General features: G+C 43.4%; 1 protein-coding gene across 1 annotated transcript; it reads right to left on the bottom strand.

Annotated features, from left to right (window-relative positions):
- Window positions 1–4015: 4015 nt before the first annotated feature.
- Window positions 4016–9509, bottom strand: LOC307073333 (receptor activity-modifying protein 1). The gene is made up of 4 exons (XM_079733083.1): window positions 9314–9509; window positions 7434–7491; window positions 6650–6788; window positions 4016–4543 (listed from the first exon to the last, which is right to left on the bottom strand). The coding sequence occupies exons 2-4, from the start codon at window positions 7489–7491 to the stop codon at window positions 4276–4278; spliced, it is 465 nt and encodes a 154-aa protein (XP_079589209.1). The 5' UTR covers window positions 9314–9509; the 3' UTR covers window positions 4016–4275.
- Window positions 9510–17500: the final 7991 nt, after the last annotated feature.

Raw genomic sequence — 17500 nt, forward strand, 5'->3', positions numbered from 1 at the left:
TCCACTCTCCGTACTAGACAAATTTGAGTCATAAGCACATTATGATGGTGTCCACCATGGCAGTCGAAACCCCTGTGCGAGGACTCCCCTTATAAATATGTCCCCCATTTTAAAAAGTTAAAAACGTCTTTGTTAGAGATGTTCCCATCACAATAGTGCACCACATCCCCCCTCAACCCCGTGATTCTACTGTAGGTGTACATCGAAATGAGCTGAAATATATCCTCAAACCTTATTTTTCTACTTATGTGTACTTTAGTTTGATGTAGTTATTTTGTAAATGTAAGTAGTTTAGTGTACCAATGAAAAATGTTGATGGTTAATTTCTAGAGAATCACTACGAATACCTTGTGTAAATGTGTATAGGTGTGTGTGAGTGTGCGTGTGTGAGTGTGAGTGTGTGGGAGGGTGGGCGGGGCTAATTTAGCTACATCTGTCAGTGTCATTCACACTTTCACCTTTTGTCCTGACTCCAAAAAGTGAATGGCATGATTCTCGTTATTTCTGGCTTCAATAGGAACAGAAACGCACACCCACATGATCGGTGAGAACTTGATAAAAAAATACAGCCAAGACAGAAGATTGTACATCAGGGTGCGTGGCAGTTTGAAAGAATAAGGGTCCGCTCAAGTTGAAAGAACTCTCGGCTATATAAGTGTCAGTACTTGTTTGTATAATGACTTCACGAACGAATACAATTTACATGTTATTATTTACATAAGTGTACTCAATTGTGTTGCTATTGTTGTTGAAGGAATCGGTTCAGCGTGGTGTGTGTGTTTAGCTACACAATCTACTATTGTCTTGAGTCGTTAGAAGAACATACTATTATCATAGTACTTTGAATCTAACTAGCAAAGCTAACATGACCTTTTGTTTGCCCCTTTGTAAGCACTCCGACCTCAACAGTTGGCTGGGATTCACCAGCTGTTATGTCAGGAGTTTGGCTGTTTGTTACGTTGCTATAGAAACTGTTTTCCTTTTTGAGGATTGAAAGCCACGGGACAAGTTTGGAGGAGGATGGGACTGACATCTTAATAAAAGCAATATTCTTTCTAATATTAAACTAACATTTTGACTGCAGAGTGAAAGCACTGGCCTAGTGGAGTCTTTGTATCTCAATGAACCAGATTGCAGTTCAAGTAATTGATGGACACATATATTTTGATATATAGAGACAGGCAATTTGGCATGAACAAAAGAACAACATTTCTCTATTTTTTTCCTCTGAGAAGATCCGTCTGGTTCTATTTCTACAGTTGGTCTGTCTTAAATACGGCCGTGCAAAGAGACCGCGAGGAAAAACACTGCGATGCAGATTGATCAAGTAGCATGTGTCAGCTGTCAGGTCACCATTCCACTTCATTTCAAGACTTTTATTTTGAACGGTCTTCCAGCGCTCCATAACCAAAGCTCCATCATTGTTTCTCCGCTCTATCAGCAAATCATTTCACGTAGACATTGCCATTAATTTTGCTATTCCACACGTTGAGAGGTATTGAAGGCGTGGGAGAGACCTAGGGATTCAAAGCACAAGGGCTGGGTAGTTTAAAGTGCGTATTTCGTTTGTTTTGTTGATGCCACCGGGAAGCCCATGCTATTTGGGTTTAGATGGCTGTGCCCTAAATTCAAAACAATGCAGGATTTCTGTCTCAGGGGAATCTGACCTCCGATCTGTAAATATGTCTCTATAACCTTGCGTTGTTTCTCTCTCTATCCGTTTTGTGTACAAAACGTGGGTATCGGATTTCAGTGGTCGGACCAATAGGAAACAGACATAAAACACCATTCCCTGTGGAGGGGAGAAAATTAACAATGGCATTTGGTTAATGTAAGAAAGAAAACAATACTGTGTATGATACTCTGAAAAAGTCTTGCTCTGCCAAGTATTATTGCATAAAAATGCACATTGAGCCGATTCCCTTGTCCAATTTCTACAAACTCACTTTAACTCATCTATAAGTTACTTACTTTATTTGTTTGATTTGACCCTATCCTGTGTATGTCCCTGTGTCTTTGGGGGGATTAGCCCAGCTGGGATCGGGACGGGATGGTCAGATGGACAATGGATTGAAACGTTTGTTCTCACTACATTCATTCCGATATTGAATGTAGTGGTACGGAGGGTGTCAGGGTTGATGCTCTGTTGTTTGTCATTCTTGCCTTTTCCCCCCTGCCCCGGCCCTCATAACAAGACAGGCCAAGTTTGTGCCCAGTATTCGCCAACAAAATTCCCCTTTCCTTACTTCTGCTCCAACTCAATACGGGTCATTTTAGTCCACCGCTAAATTCTGGCTGAACTCGTAACCGTCGTGGTGGGGGGGTGCTACAATAACTGTCAACCCGTTTATTGATGCATTTACTTATTTATTAATTTAATGCGCTGTTCTGCTCGCGCAGCAGAGTTCGGGAGGCCAGCCGACCAAACCGCGCAAAGTTCTGAAGTTCCGTCTTTGTTGTGTGAGAACACAGAGTAAGTGTGCACGAGAGACGCCAGGCCCACGTGCACTTTGTTATTTCAGGAAACTCTTTGGAAGTAGCGCTTCTACACCGGTGTATATTCTCAATATACTAGTTTGTGTGTGTGTGTGTGTGTGTGTGTGTGTGTGTGTGTGTGTGTGCGTGTGCGTGTGCGTGTGTGTGTGTGTGTGTCTCAGAGAGAGAAGCTAGGCAAGAATATTGTCACGGGTCGATATTGTCGTGTTTCAAATCTTTGAGAGAGGGAGTGAGAGAAGGGGTGTGTGTGTGCGTGTGTGTGTGTGTGTGTGTGTGTGTGTGTGTGTGTGTGTGTGTGTGTGTGTGTGTGTGGGGACCGGAAAGGTGGTTATTATTAAAGATAATAAAAAGTTAGAGAGCAGCCACTACTTACTCCCCCACTCTGGCGGTTTCAAATAGGAGATGAAAAGGAAAAGTACATTCATTCTTTCTTTCCTTTTTTTCTTGCTGTTTCAAAGACCCGCTACATGAGTCGGTGTGAGTAGTGCATGGCGTCTCGCTGCCTCATACCACCATGCTAGCCGGGTCAGACCACCCAGCCCAAAGAGCAGGACGCTTTATTCCTGTTATTCCTAGACCTCCGATACCTCCACCTTATTGGGGTGGATGCCTGGCTTCGGGCCCACTCTGGATGTCAACAATTCGGAGCAATCTGTAATTATGTTTGATCTCATATTTAAAAAATAATATTAAGTAGACAATCAGCTATGTATGCAAGTAGACTAGTTGAATCATGTGTGGTTCTACTCAACGTTAGCTTTTTAATAGAAGTAAGCCGTGTTTGGTACTAGCTCGGCAGGACGATAGAATGTTCCGGAGTTTGAATGCCGTATTTTTGGAGCGAGTTTTGTATATGTTGAATCATTCATGGCTGTCGAACACTTCAAGGGTTGAAAACACATTTTACATGTTTTTAAACTACAGTACTCAAACACACTCAAAACATAAGTGTGGTCTTTAACAGATTTTGGAGGTAAATTCCCTTATTGTTGTTGAATGAATGCATTCAGCGGGGTGTTTGTGAGCCATGGCTATGTTTATCCCTTGTATACTTTAACTGGCTGGTTGAATAGTACCTTTTTCTTTTCAAAGGAACAATGTCGTTTGGAAGCTTGAGAGTATCATTACGTTGTTTTAGGTATATGCAACTGCATAGCTCAGAGCTATGAACAAAATCATTCTCTTCATGTTTGATTCCATGATCCATCACGAGATAATTTGGTATTTGTTATAATTGTTGTTGCCAGACCATGTATTTAACCACTCAAATAGCAGGTTGTCAAAGCACTGTAAAATGAAAGTATTTTTTTCTTTCTTTCTGAAATAAATATTTATTATGCGTTTGAAAGGGATTCTTCATGCTTCATTTACATACAACTTGTCAAAAAAGAAATACAATGCAAATATGCCTGATTGAATGTTATATATATATATATATATATATATATATATATATATTCAAAGACATGGTTGGTTACTTGTTGCTGTCCACTCACATACATGGCTATGGTTTGAAGACGGCAAAGTATATTTTGCCGTCTTAGACACACACCCACAGCGTGTGCGTGCGTGTGCCTGCCCGTCCAGTGTTCATGCATTTGTGTACATTTTTATAGCACCTTTGAATAATCCTAAGGCACTTTGCAAGTGATGACTGTAAACCAGTATGCCTGTAAGTGTCTGTGTTCACTTGCATATACCATAATACATTGTATATGCCCATTTGCACAAACAAAAAACGCACACACACACATCTAAACTAAGTGTGTGTCCCATGCCTCAGAGCCCCAGGGTGCCGGGCATCTCCTTGTGGAAGGTGGTAAGGGGGAGGCAGAGCAGGGGCATTAACAGGGTGAAGATGATCCCTGGGGAGATGAGCAGGACCATGATGGTGAGGGGGGGATCTTTGAGGGGCACTGGAGGCCCGCACTCGGAGAAGAACTTGTCGTGAATGTCCAGGTAGATGCCCTCCGACAAGTAGTGCCAGTTGTTACACAGGGTCTTTGCGTTCAATTCATTGATGCACTCCCTCAAAGTGTTATAGATCCTGTAGGTGAGGAAGATGAGAGAGAGAAAGAGAGATGAGACAACCATTTTACAATCTCTTCAAAGTGAAATAACGCTAAGTCTGACCCAAAAAGCTTTGTGATGCTTCTGGTAGGAGTGTGTAGGCCTACATCTGCATGAAGTCTAGTTTGAATCTGCTGTTCATCTCCCCTCGGCCGAACCTCGGGCGCGGAGTCCAACGGAGCGGCCATCTGTAGCCCCAGCCCCACCACTGCCCCGTGACTGGGCTACTGTTACCTCTGTCTGCACCGGTGCCCCCCCAACGACTCTGATCTCAATCTGACAACCAGAACAGAAGCTGCTATACCACTCCCCCCCCCCCCCCGTCCCATGCCGCACCAAACAGATCTGTACCGGTCATCAGAGGGCGTATTATCTGCATACGCAGGTTTATGTGGGGGCGTCCCGGCCCATCTACTCTACTGTGGATTCAGCTATGGATGGAGCTTACTTCAGATGTACTGTAGGTGGGAGGCTACGCTTGTTTCCTTTTGAAGCCCCCAAAAAACCCCTACTCTTCACATGGCTCAGGCTGGAGTTATATAAATACTTAAGGCTGATGGAGTGTCCCGGCTCCCTGTAAAAAAGTGAGAACACTAATAAAAGTCACGTCGGGGCGTTAAGTGAAGCCATTGCTCACCCTTTAGGGCGTCGACCCTCCCGATGATGGACGCCCCCCGCCTGAAAGCACGGCGTTCAAAGGGCGGTCCGAGGGGCCGTGACAGCGGCGGTAATATATGTGTTGTAGCTGCGCTAATGAAAGAGCCGCTCTACGGTAGCTCGTCGCAGGCTAGCCCCTGACTCTGTCTGCACAAACATGTGCCGTCTGGAAACATCAGCACGAGGCCGGGGAGGGGGTGATGGGGGGGGGTCGGTTTTCATTAAGAGATGACTAATTAGGTCCTCTCTGGAGAGGTTCTTTTTTTATACCTGAAGTATATAAAGTGTTGGAGAACCGCGCCAGGAGGAGCCCGGAGACAGGAAGGAGGCCGGCGTTCCCATGACTCAGGGTCCTATATCTTCCCCAGGAAAAAAGATGAGGTATAAAAGTGCTCCAACGACCATGTCATGTGTTGTCCCGGTGAGATCAGTGGTGGCTATGGGCCGCTGCCGTGAACCCAAACACAAGCAGCAGCACTATGTGAGATACAGACCCCTGTAGGGAGGGACTGACCTCTGTGCAGACAGAAAGACGCCTGTACAGAGAGACAGACACCTGTACAGAGATACAGACCCCTGTACAGAGGGACAGACCCCTGTACAGAGGGACAGACGAGTGTACAGAGAGACAGACGCCTGTACAGTTGGACAGACCCCTGTACAGAGGGACAGACGAGTGTACAGAGAGACAGAAGCCCGAACAGAGAGACAGACGCATGTACAGAGAGACAGCCCGCAGTACAGGGAGACAGACTGCTGTACAAAGGGACAGACTCCTGTACAGAGAGACAGACACCTGTACAGAGAGACAGACTCCTGTACAGAGAGACAGACACCTGTACAGAGAGACAGACACCTGTACAGACAGCCAGACCCCTGTACAGAGGGACAAACCCCCGTACAGGGAGACAGACCCCTGTACAGAGAGACAGACTCCTGTACAAAGAGACAGAAGCCTGTACAGACAGACAGACCCCTGTACAGGTGGAATGACCCCTGTACAGAGAGACAGAGGGGCTTGTAAAGGGGATACTGTTAGCCCTATGTTACCATTTCTCCTTTATTTGTATTGTGGGAGCAAGGCAGGTAGGTTCCACATGATTTGATCTGCAGTGATGTCAGATACCCCTCTATCTGTTTCTTCTTTCTCCTCCCATCGTCTTTATCTTGGTAGGAGGAGGAAGAGCGAGGAGGAAGAGGGTAGGAGGAGGAGGAGGTAGGATGAAGAGGATAGGATGAGGATAATGAGAGTAGGAAGAGGAGGTCCTGGGAAAGATCCTCTCTCTCTCTCTCTCTCTAGAGAGAGAGAGACGTTGAACCTCTCTCTCTCTAGAGAGAGAGGTTCAAAGTCTTAGCTCCCAAATGGTATATCTGACCCTTGAACAATGACCCTAGCTAGCTAGCCTCATGACCCAGTGGTCCTCACCCTTTGACGGCGGGCCAGGGGCACCTCTCCTGGTAGCCGCTGGCCGCCATGGCCTGGCTGAATTTGTTGAGGCACAACTCGTTTATGGAGCTGGAGAACAGGGTCAGGTTGCAGGGCTTCACCACCTGCCCTGAACAGCCTGAAAAATAAACAACCTTTGATTACATGATATTACGTTGCATTTATATTACATGTAGATGTGTTTATCGAACACGTTGTGAATTCATCAATGGTATTCGCTGAAAAATAAACTAACTGCTTCTACAAATGTATATCCATGTTTTGTTAATGATTAGTTAATCATTAACTAAAGAGTTATCAATAACTTATAAAAATTATAAAATTATAAAAATGTTACCTTTTTTTAATTAGTACAAATAGTTTATGTGTATCACATATAAAAAAAATACACAATAATGAAACAGCAAAGTGTGTTCTACCCCCTTCCACCAAATTCTGTTCCAACTGCATTCGAAAACTATATACACATGATTGGATGAATTATTCAAGCTTGAAAAACAACAAAAATGAATCCTTAAATGATTTAATCTCTTTTCATTTTATGAAATTAATATTTTAGTGAAAAGGGTTTTTTGAACACGCAAAGTCATTACAAAGGAAAATATCGTCATATTTTCACAAACTCTGGATGCCCTTCTGAGGGAGTGAAGTGGAGAGTATTTCACTTAACCTAATGTTCAGGTTCAATGTCCCAGCACATGATATTAGAAACGGCCTTCTACAGGCCAAAAACATTCAAACATTCATCAGAGCTTCTCCTTACCTCTCCATGTCATGAGGAGGACCAACAAGTACGTAACCATGACAACCGGTGTCCTCATCTGAAGGGGAGGGGGGTAAAAAAAACAAAAGGTATAAGCAGAGACCCTTGGACACTGAAAGTGATAAACAGAAAGATGTTTAGAAACCTTTATTTAAGTTATCAAGGGTCATCAAGGAAATTATGTTCCATCCCAGCAATTGCAATCTCCAGTAATTTGAAGTCTATCGATTTCCTTCTGTTCTCTCGAGCCGCTTTAATGGGTGGAGTGTATTTTCCCTCCTGAGAATGTGGCCAAGCGTGGGAGTAATGACCACAGACTCATAGCACAGCTGGATGAAGCAACAGGGTTTTGGACTTTGAGTCCAAACACAACAAAACAGCATGGGTTGGGGGCGGAGGGGGATTTAGATCACACACCCACAATCCAGAGTATTTTCAAGATTGAGTATAAAAACACACTTTGAGATGTGTATTAATAGTGTAGTGGATAAACCTTCAGTTTTAGATGCTGTTGTCCATCGTTCTGAAGTAGGCTATATCATAATAAATAAATAAATAGATAAAAGCGACGTCTTGGATTAATTAAAAAAATCATAATTAGTTTATCATGATGTATAATGTTTGCCTTTGTACTACTAAAACGTCACACCCACACACACCCACACAGACACACACACACACGAACACACACACACACACACACACACACACACACACGCCTTCAACACACATCCAAATATAACAGCACACAAACCCATGCACTCACAAAGCAATAGTGATGCATTCATATCCATTTTTCAGACCCACGCTCACTTAAACACACACACACTTACCTAAACACACACTCTCCTCTCAGAGTGAGAGGGAGCTATACCACCTGGTTGGGGGATACATGTGGGGACCTGTAGCCCGGCAGTCGGCCCCTGGGGGTGCAGACAGAGAACCCCTGTGGCCAGAGGGAGCCTACCACTCCTCCCTTCGCCCTGCTAGCTTAACCACTCACATGCTACTTGCTCTGTATACTCTTCCTCATTACACAGCAGAGAGAGAGAGAGATAATCTATGAATCTAAGAGAGAGAGGGTTTAATTGACAGAGAAAGAGATAAAATGAAGCAGAGAGGGGAGGGGAGGGGGGGGTGAGAGAGAGAGCGCAAGCTCTTGATAGGACTGGATGGCCATGTGCTTCCGGAACATTCTCACAAATTGATGAGTGAATTCTCTGGGGAAGACTGCTCTAAAAACAGATGTTAAATGAGAATGTAGAGAGAGATGGGGGGGGGAGTGGGAGAAAGATAGGGAGAGTGGGAAAAAAAAAAAAAGGGCGAACAGAACGAGATAAGATGGGGGAGAGAGAGAGAGAGAGAGAGAGAGAGGGAGAGAGAGAGAGACAGAGAGAGAGAGAGAGAGAGAGAGAGAGAGAGAGAGAGGGAGAACGGAAAGAGTTAAAGCAAGAGAGGGAAACGATACATGGAGAGAAGATAGAGAAGATAGAAGATAGACAGAGAGAGATGGGGCGAATAGCGCGGGGGGGGGGGGGGGGGGGTCAGGGTGCACTGTAATCCCACAATCCCTCCCTTTATAAAGAACGGACGTCCGGTTCCCCTGGGTTCCTCGGGAACGTGGGGTCTACATGGCGAGGAACCCTGGTAGTCATCGTGGGTCCTGCAGGAACAGGGTGTGTCACGGGACGAGGGGGCTAAGTGTACGTTCATCGTATTTATTTACACACCGATGACATAAGGATGGACCAGGGGGAACAAATGACGCAATCCTCAATTATCTCAAAGCGCCTAAGTAAAAAATATAAATCAAGCAAGAGACAAAAAATACAAAAGTCCATATTTCTCTTATAAATATAATTTCATTAATTAATACATACCTTGGTTTTTAGATGGTGTCCACTCCCTAAATCCTCCTCTTCATTGAAAAAAGTGGCAGAGTGGCAGCAGAATACCGAAGGCTCCCGTTGGTTTCAAAACTCCCAAGTGCACCTGTTACGCCGGACAGATGGACAACAGCAAGAAAACCACCACCAACACAACAAAGTGAGCGATCCTTCTGCTGTCTGTGTGTGCGTGTGTTTGTGTGGTGTATATGTGTGTGTGTGTAGGTCTGGTGGCTCTGCTGTGTAACTGGAAGCTAACCGATTTACGCAACAACAATGGACAAGCTGCTTCCTTTCCCAGGCCAGGGCTTTGCTTTCCCAGGCTGCCTCACGGCCATCTTTACCCCCCCCCCCCGTATACTCCCCCACACAAACACAAACACACACGCAAACACACACACACACACACACACACACACACACACACACACACACAGACACACACACACACACACACACACACACACACACACAGACACACACACACACACACACAAACACACACACGCTCAGAGTCCCCCGGAGACAGGGGGGAATTTGCTGGGTTCAAGTGTCCATATAATGACGAGAAATCTGTAAAAATAACTCCTTATGTATATATTAGCGGCTATGTGTAATAAGTGGCTATAATATTTAGAGTTTAGGGGGTGGGGTGGGGTAGGTAGTAGGCTAGTGGTTTCAACTCCCAGCTGAAACTGGTTCTTGATTTGACACACCCAAGGTCCAGTCCTGCCGTACCTGTAGGCATACTTGTGCAAGATGCTCTAACCCCCCCCCCCCTTCTATTTAATAGGCCTATATGTGTACTTTCTGAGCAGATATACCATCCATCAAAAAATGCAAAATAACATGATGATTGTTATTTCAGCCGCTACCCCAATGCAGAGAATCCATGGTAAGCCCCTCAGCAAAACACGAGGTCTGGTTTCTGGACCGCAGCCATGTCCACATCAGGATGCACATGACCATCTTAACAAAGAAGGTTACTCAGGGCGTGGTCGACGCGGCAGATTAAAATGTAAGCATAGATAACAAATCTGTATATATTTGGATTTGATAGGGTGAAAGATTTTAAAAACAAACACACGTTCATATCAAGCGTTTGCATTGTGGCATGCGTTAGCATCATAGCTATATTTGAATACATTTACATTTCCTAAAAATATATTACAAAACAGACGTGTGATGGGACTGCCAGCTGCACAGCCAAAGTGATGCGCCCTGCTAGTGTATAATTTCGGGGTTTGAAAATGTGTCACCCTATGAAATGTATCTGGATTCACTATAAATTGCTTTGGATAGAAAAGCATATTCTAAATGAGTGAATAGTGAACGGTGATGCTTGTTGGGTGGTTGATATTAACTTAGGGCAGCTACCAGACACATTAAAGCAGGGGTTTTCAAAGTATGAGAGAGTGAGCCCCCCCTCAGAGAACAAATTTCAGCTGAGCCCCCCCCACTTTTTTTTTCTAAATCCCTGTGTTTTGAAAGATCTTTTAATTATTTTACACATTTAAAACATGTCTGATCATATCTTAAACATCTCTGATCATATTTTACACATTTTAAAGATCTCTGATCATATTTTTTTGAAACATCTTTGACACATCTTAAACATCTTTACAAAAATTCTAAACATCTTTGTGCGTTTTTAAACACATTTCTTAACACATTTTAACATCTTTATCTAAGCATGTTTTTGCTTAACGTTTTTAAAATACATTTGAACATCTTAATCTGTAAACTGCCAGTTTAGCCTCCTTTTAAGCTCACCTCAACTTTAGTGGGAGCAATGAGTTTGCGTAGCTGTGTTCGAAATCGTTCCCTATCACGGATATAGTGCACTATATAGGGTGCTCGCCATTTTTTAGTGGTGTTCGAATTCTCAGTGGTCAATTTCATGCACTATATAGTGGACTTAAAATACCCAAAATTTGAGTGAATATACGATGTTCCGTACATGTTACTCCCATATAGCACAATGCAATGCGGTCGTGTTTTCCGGAGGAGAAGAAGCTGAATAACCGTGAAAACGAATAGAAATGTCAACAATTTATTTGGGATTTAACATAGAAAATGTAACATTCAAAATTAATTTAAAAAAAACCTTGATCAAGGAAATGTAACGTGGGTGCCCGGTTTGTTAACATGATGTGGGCGCAGCTGTCTGCGTTACACAAATACCGGGCGCATTTACTGACGCAAATGACGTTTAGAAATGTTCAGCGTAATGTCCGAATTCTCGTTTGTTCCTTCCCTATATAGTGCACTATATCATAAACACTATATAGGGAATAGTGAGTGAGTGAATAGCGAACGAATTCGAACACAGCGCGTCTTCGTCTTTGCGTTTTTTTTGCGTTACTTTTTCTGGTATATTTTTTTCTCATGTCGCGCCCCCCCTGAAGAACTCTGGCGCCCCCCAGGGGAGCCGCGCCTCACAGTTTGAAAACCACTGCATTAAAGCATGTGCGACTGTGACTGTTCCCTTTCTGGTGGACAGCGGTAGTGACACACAGTGGCGGGAGGGGGTTTGGCTTTTGAAACAATAGTTTTAGGTTGTCGAATACAATGTGTGTTACATACAATGTGTGCAGTATTGGTGGTAACGCGTTACAAAGTAACGCGTTACAGTAACAATATTAGTGCATTTCTGTTTTAATTGAATGCGATAAAGTCATCTTTTCATATTTTTCATTGACCACTTAATTTTTGTTCTCATGTTTCCCAAAGCCTGTGTTTTGAAACTGGAGTGTTGCTACTGATTGACCTCACCATAGCCTACTTTATCCTGTTGTTTGTGGATTTTACAGTGAGGCTTCTCACTCTTATTTGTGCAGACAGGGATATTGTTCTTTCATATGGTTGTATATGCTATTTTGTATAGATTAATACAATAAACACTAGTGATGTTAAGTGATCATAAGGCTATGATGTTTGTCCATGTATCTTTAGTAAATTAAGAAATGGGAAAGTAAAGTAATAAGTAGTTACTTTTCAAATGCAGCAACTAGTAAAGTAATCTCATTACAATTTACAGAAGTAACTTGTGATAAGTAACTAATTCCTTTTTTTGAATAACTACCCCAACACTGAATGTGTGTATGGAAGCATGCATGTAGCAAAATTCAAATGGCAATGCATTTTGCAATTCAATAAGTCATTACGTTATGTAATTGACAACTCATTATGCAATTTAATAATGTAATTTGTAAATACGTTATTCAAAGTATATTTTAATATGCAAAGTGACGATGAAATCCTCAATAAAATTTGCAAAAGTTATAACAATAAAAATAGGATAACATTTTGTCCAATTTTTTGAGTTCCTTCATTCAAATTGAAAAGCATTAGCGTGATTGCAATGCACTTCGCCACGCTCCCTGTGTTGCGAAATTCAAATTACAATCTGCAAAACACTTTGCAAAAGATTTTGCAAAACGTTTTGCAAAACGTATCAGCTAATCGCGTCTGGGCGGGAACTACGTCACTTCCTCGTCAGACCAGCTGATCATCCACGACCTAGTACTTGGCACTTTCTTTCAGTCCCTCCAGAAAAATGCGGCATTTTTTTGTGATTGTTGCGGCCAAAAATCCTTGATTATGTGGCACGTTTTCTTAAAAAATGCGATGAAATATGCGGCATGTTTATGCAATTTTATGCGATGAATTTGTGGGAACTTGCGAAAAAATGCGGGAACTTGCGAAAAATGCAGCTTTTCGTTGACGTTCGCGTCACGTAATTACGTCACTTCATAACGTTCCCATGGCAACAGGGGGAAACAGCTGCTCTTGTGTGAAGTAAACGCAACATTTTTCAACTTTCTGCTTAGATATATGTGACTTTTTTGCAACGAAAATGCGGGAATTATGAAATCATGCAAGCCCCGCATATTTTGCGCAGAAATCTGCAATTTATGCGGTGAAAGTGCGGCATATTTGATAAAATGCAGCCCCCGCATGAATATGCAGACTTTGACTGATTATGCGTTGAATTATGCGATCGCATAATCGCGTTTTTCTGGAGGGACTGTTCTTTTCTATTCCTAGCATTGTGCCAGGTTTGACTGGGTTGACGTATATATAGTAATAACGTGAAAATGGCGGAAAAGACGGTCGCGGAGCTGCTGCGGGAGGCCGCTGCAGCTCTAGATGAGCAGCAGGATGCAGGGTCCGAAACAGCGACCAACATGCCAGAACCGGATCGCACTGGAGAAGGGCGCGCCAACCGGTGATTCAGTTACATTTTTACATTTACATTTAGGGCATTTAGCAGATGCTTTTATCCAAAGCAACTTACAAGGAGTGAATTTGTTACAATAAGTACATTTGTCATAAGAAGTGAAACAATATATCGCTGTCGGTACGGTAAAGATGTTCATAGAACCAAGTGCAAGTATTACAATCGCTAGGCAAACCCATTCCCTGTGTAAAGCAATGATAACAGCTACTGTAGATGCTACACAATTAAGTACCTTAAATAAGTGCAATGTACAAGTGCCAGGACGTACAACATTCAATGATGGCTGTGCATTGGTTTCTATGCAGAGTCGAGGTGAACTCTGAACAGGTGAGTTTTGAGTCTTTTGCGGAAGCTGGTGAGTGACTCTGCGATCCTGACATCGGTAGGGAGCTCGCTCCACCACTGAGGTCCCAAAACAGAGAAAAGTTGTGACTTCGCTGATCGACCTTTGCTTGCTCTTAGCGATGGCGGTACCAGACGTCCAGCTGAGGTAGTTGAGCAGAGGGATCGAGCTGGGGTGTGTGGCTTTACTAATGCTTGGAGGTAGGCAGGGGCAGTTCCATCGACTGCCTCGTATGCCAGTACCATCATCTTGAATCTGATGCGAGCTATTACAGGGAGCCAGTGGAGGTCTCGGAAGAGGGGGGTTACATGTGAGAACTTTGGTAGGTTGAACATGAGGCGCGCTGCCGCATTCTGGATGCGCTGCAAGGGTTTAATCGCAGAGGCAGGGAGTCCACCCAGGGGCGAGTTGCAGTAGTCGAGGCGGGAGATGACCAGTGATTGGACTAGAAGCTGAGCTGCTTCCCTTGTGAGGAAGGGCCGGATCCTGCGGATGTTGTAAAGTGCAAATCTGCAGGATCGGGCCACCGCAGTGATGTTTGCGGTGCAGCATAACTGATTGTCCAACACTACACCAAGGTTTTTGGCAGTTGGAGAAGGAGATACAGTGATGTTCTCAACAGTGACGAGTAAGTCCATGTGTGGGCAATCTTTCCCTGGTATTAGGAGGAGCTCAGTCTTGTTGAGGTTAAGCCTCAGGTGATGGGCATTTGTCCAGGTGCTGACTTCTGCCAGACATTCAGATATACATGTTGCAATCAGGGCTTTGTCAGATGAGGGAAAAGAGAGAAATAGCTGAGTGTCGTCAGCATAGCAGTGATAGGAAAAGCCGTGGGATGTAATTACAGAGCCCAGAGATCTGGTGTAGAGGGAGAACAGAAGAGGCCCCAGTACAGAGCCTTGAGGGACACCTGTATCAAGCGTGCAAGGTTTGGACAAGGAGCCATTCCATGTTACAGTTCAACTAGTGGCCGTGTTAACTGGTGAGCATGAGCCGATTGCGTCGCTTGTTGTCGCGGCTACGGAAGCTGTTGGAAATCTGGAAAAGACTCGGGGAAAAACATACCCATCTCATTTGTATTTGGAGTCTAATTGGAGGAAACTTGTCACGTAGAACCATTTAAAGCTAAAATAAATGGAAAATGTGTGTTGCTTTTTTGTAATAAATACGGGATTCGAACTCATACAATTTTGGGGGAAAAACATTTGAAGTTGAGAATCCATTCCATTGTGCCGTTGAGCCACAGAAACTTCATCATCGGCAGTACTAAAAAGCACAACTCTTCCTCCTTGTGAAAGCAGGAGGCAGCCAGATCAACTTGTGACCCGACCGTCCATGTTATTATAGACCATGGTATTTGTCTCGTTTCCCAAAAGAAGAGGCCATTACACCAGTTATTCAAAACCTAATGTTGTGTTTCCCTCCACTGCCTACAGCCCAGCCAAAAATTATGTTATTCGCTTTTTCGCTATCATTTCGGTCGCCTGATGTGGTGTAGTCTCTTGCTCTGGATCGTCTCTAAGCAAAGCAGCGAGCTTGAGAATCAACGTGACGCAAGTCAGTATCAGTCTGAGACACAACGTTTATTCAGATCAACAAAGCATACCTACAGATCGTCCAAGGGAGATAACGCCCCTGACTAGTTATTTCAGTAAAGTAGCCTATACAAGCAGAAAAGTGGCACATGCGGTTTGCGCGCCCTTTTCCGGTGTGCTCCGGTTCCGGCATGTTGGTCGCTGTTTCGGACCCTGCATCCCACTGCTCATCTTGAGCTGCAGCAGCTCTGCGACTGTCTTTTCCGCCATTTTCACGTTATTACTATATGGGTCAACCCAGTCAAACCTGGCATGATGCTAGGCATAGAATTGAAAGTGCCAAGTGCTAGGTCGTGGATGATCAGCTGGTCTGACGAGCAAGTGACGTAGTTCCCGCCCAGACACGATTGGCTGATTCATTTTGCAAAATCTTTTGCAAAGCGTTTTGCAAAATCTTTTGCAAAGCGTTTTGCATAATCTTTTGCCAAACGTTTTGCTAAGTCTTTTGCAAAGTGTTTTGCGGATTGAAATGTAATTTGAATTTCGCAACACATGGAGTGTGGCGAAGTGCATTGCAATCACGGGGCCGCTATAGCTTTTCAATTAGAATAAAGGAACTCAAAAAATTGGACAAAGTGTTATTCTATTTATATTGTTATAACTTTTGCAAATTTTATTGAGGATTTCATTGTCACTTTGCATATTGAAATACACTTTGAATAACGTATTTACAAATGACATTATTAAATTGCATAATGAATTGTCAATTGCATAATCTAATGAGTTATTGAATTGAAAATTGCATTGCCATTGGAATTTTGCTACATATATGCTTCAATATGTTTGAAGCATTTTTGTGATTGTTTGCTTTGGCTGTGTTTCTTTAATCGTTTTGTTTCTTAAATGTGTTGTGTGTTTTTAGAGGGGCCAACGTTGCACAAAATCCATCATAATCAAAAAGGTGATTATATGAATCTACTACACGGCTCTTCTTAAGGCTGTAGAATGCTCCGTTCACTTGAATGGCCCTTCCAAACGTCCTGCGGTCAATTAATTTTGCATGGTTGAAAAATTGCTAAGCATAATTGACCCCTATCAAGGAAAGTGGATTTTTTGCCTCTGATTCACGTCTTTCGTATCACTCCAAAGTAGTCCGGTAACTTAACAACCCCAGCGTATTATGTGGCTAAGCGACGTCAACGTCTTTGGCTAACTATTTCTCTGCTGATCAACACTACGAATGCTAACAAATAAATTGCAAAAAGACACACTGTGTGAAGTAAATTTTTCGTTTTGGCAAGTAGCCGTGCAATAAGCGGGATAATGTATAGAACACCGGTCATTATCAAAAGTGAAGCAAGACCCCTCCGCTTCGTGTCGGGGTCGGGTTCGCCCTGTCGGGGCTTATTTTCCCGATAATGACCAGAGTTCTATACATTATCCCTTACTTATTTATTACATTTGTACTCAAAACCGTCTGCACATGTACGTGTGTGTGTGAGTTTGTGTGTGTGTTTCGTGTGTGTGTTTGCTGCCCAGCTTAGGTGTTGCTCTTACCCTTTCTCGAGAGGGAAAGTGAGAAGGCTCATGTCATTGCAGTACTCTCCGTTCAGTCTATAAAAACGCCTCAGAGTGACATTGAGTTAAACCGTTTCTGTATGTGCAAATGTTTCCACTAATTGTGTCTCGGGTTGTGTGCTCTGTTTGTGGAAATTATGAGCCCTGTACAACAAGATGCTGAATTATATTTGAGTTCAGCCAAGAGAGAGGGAAATTTGAGTGTTAAGGTGCAATTAAAACGAAGGAGAAGGATTAAATGTGGAGCAGAGTCGCTGGAAAGGTGCGTACCCGAGGGGGGCCTTTTTACACAAATATTATTGGCCAATCAGCAGTGGGTGAAAAAGAACAGCGGAGTTCAAGTAATTTAATCTCACATCGCTCCATCTCCATCCGTCCCTTTCTATATATCTGTCCATTTCGATCCGTCACACTCACCCGCAGGGGCACACACACATTAAGACACAGAGGTACATGCGCATATAGTTACAAACACAAACAAG

Source organism: Pollachius pollachius, assembly GCF_949987615.1.
Source record: "Pollachius pollachius genome assembly, chromosome: 3".
NCBI classification, from domain to species: domain Eukaryota; kingdom Metazoa; phylum Chordata; class Actinopteri; order Gadiformes; family Gadidae; genus Pollachius; species Pollachius pollachius.

Coding starts and splice junctions, on each gene's coding strand:
- LOC307073333 (XM_079733083.1), bottom strand. CDS start 7,491: ATGAGGACACCGGTTGTCATGGTTACGTACTTGTTGGTCCTCCTCATG. Junction 6,789..7,433: donor CCTCCTCATGACATGGAGAG/GTAAGGAGAAGC, acceptor TTTATTTTTCAG/GCTGTTCAGGGCAGGTGGTG. Junction 4,544..6,649: donor CCCTGGCCCGCCGTCAAAGG/GTGAGGACCACT, acceptor CCTCACCTACAG/GATCTATAACACTTTGAGGG.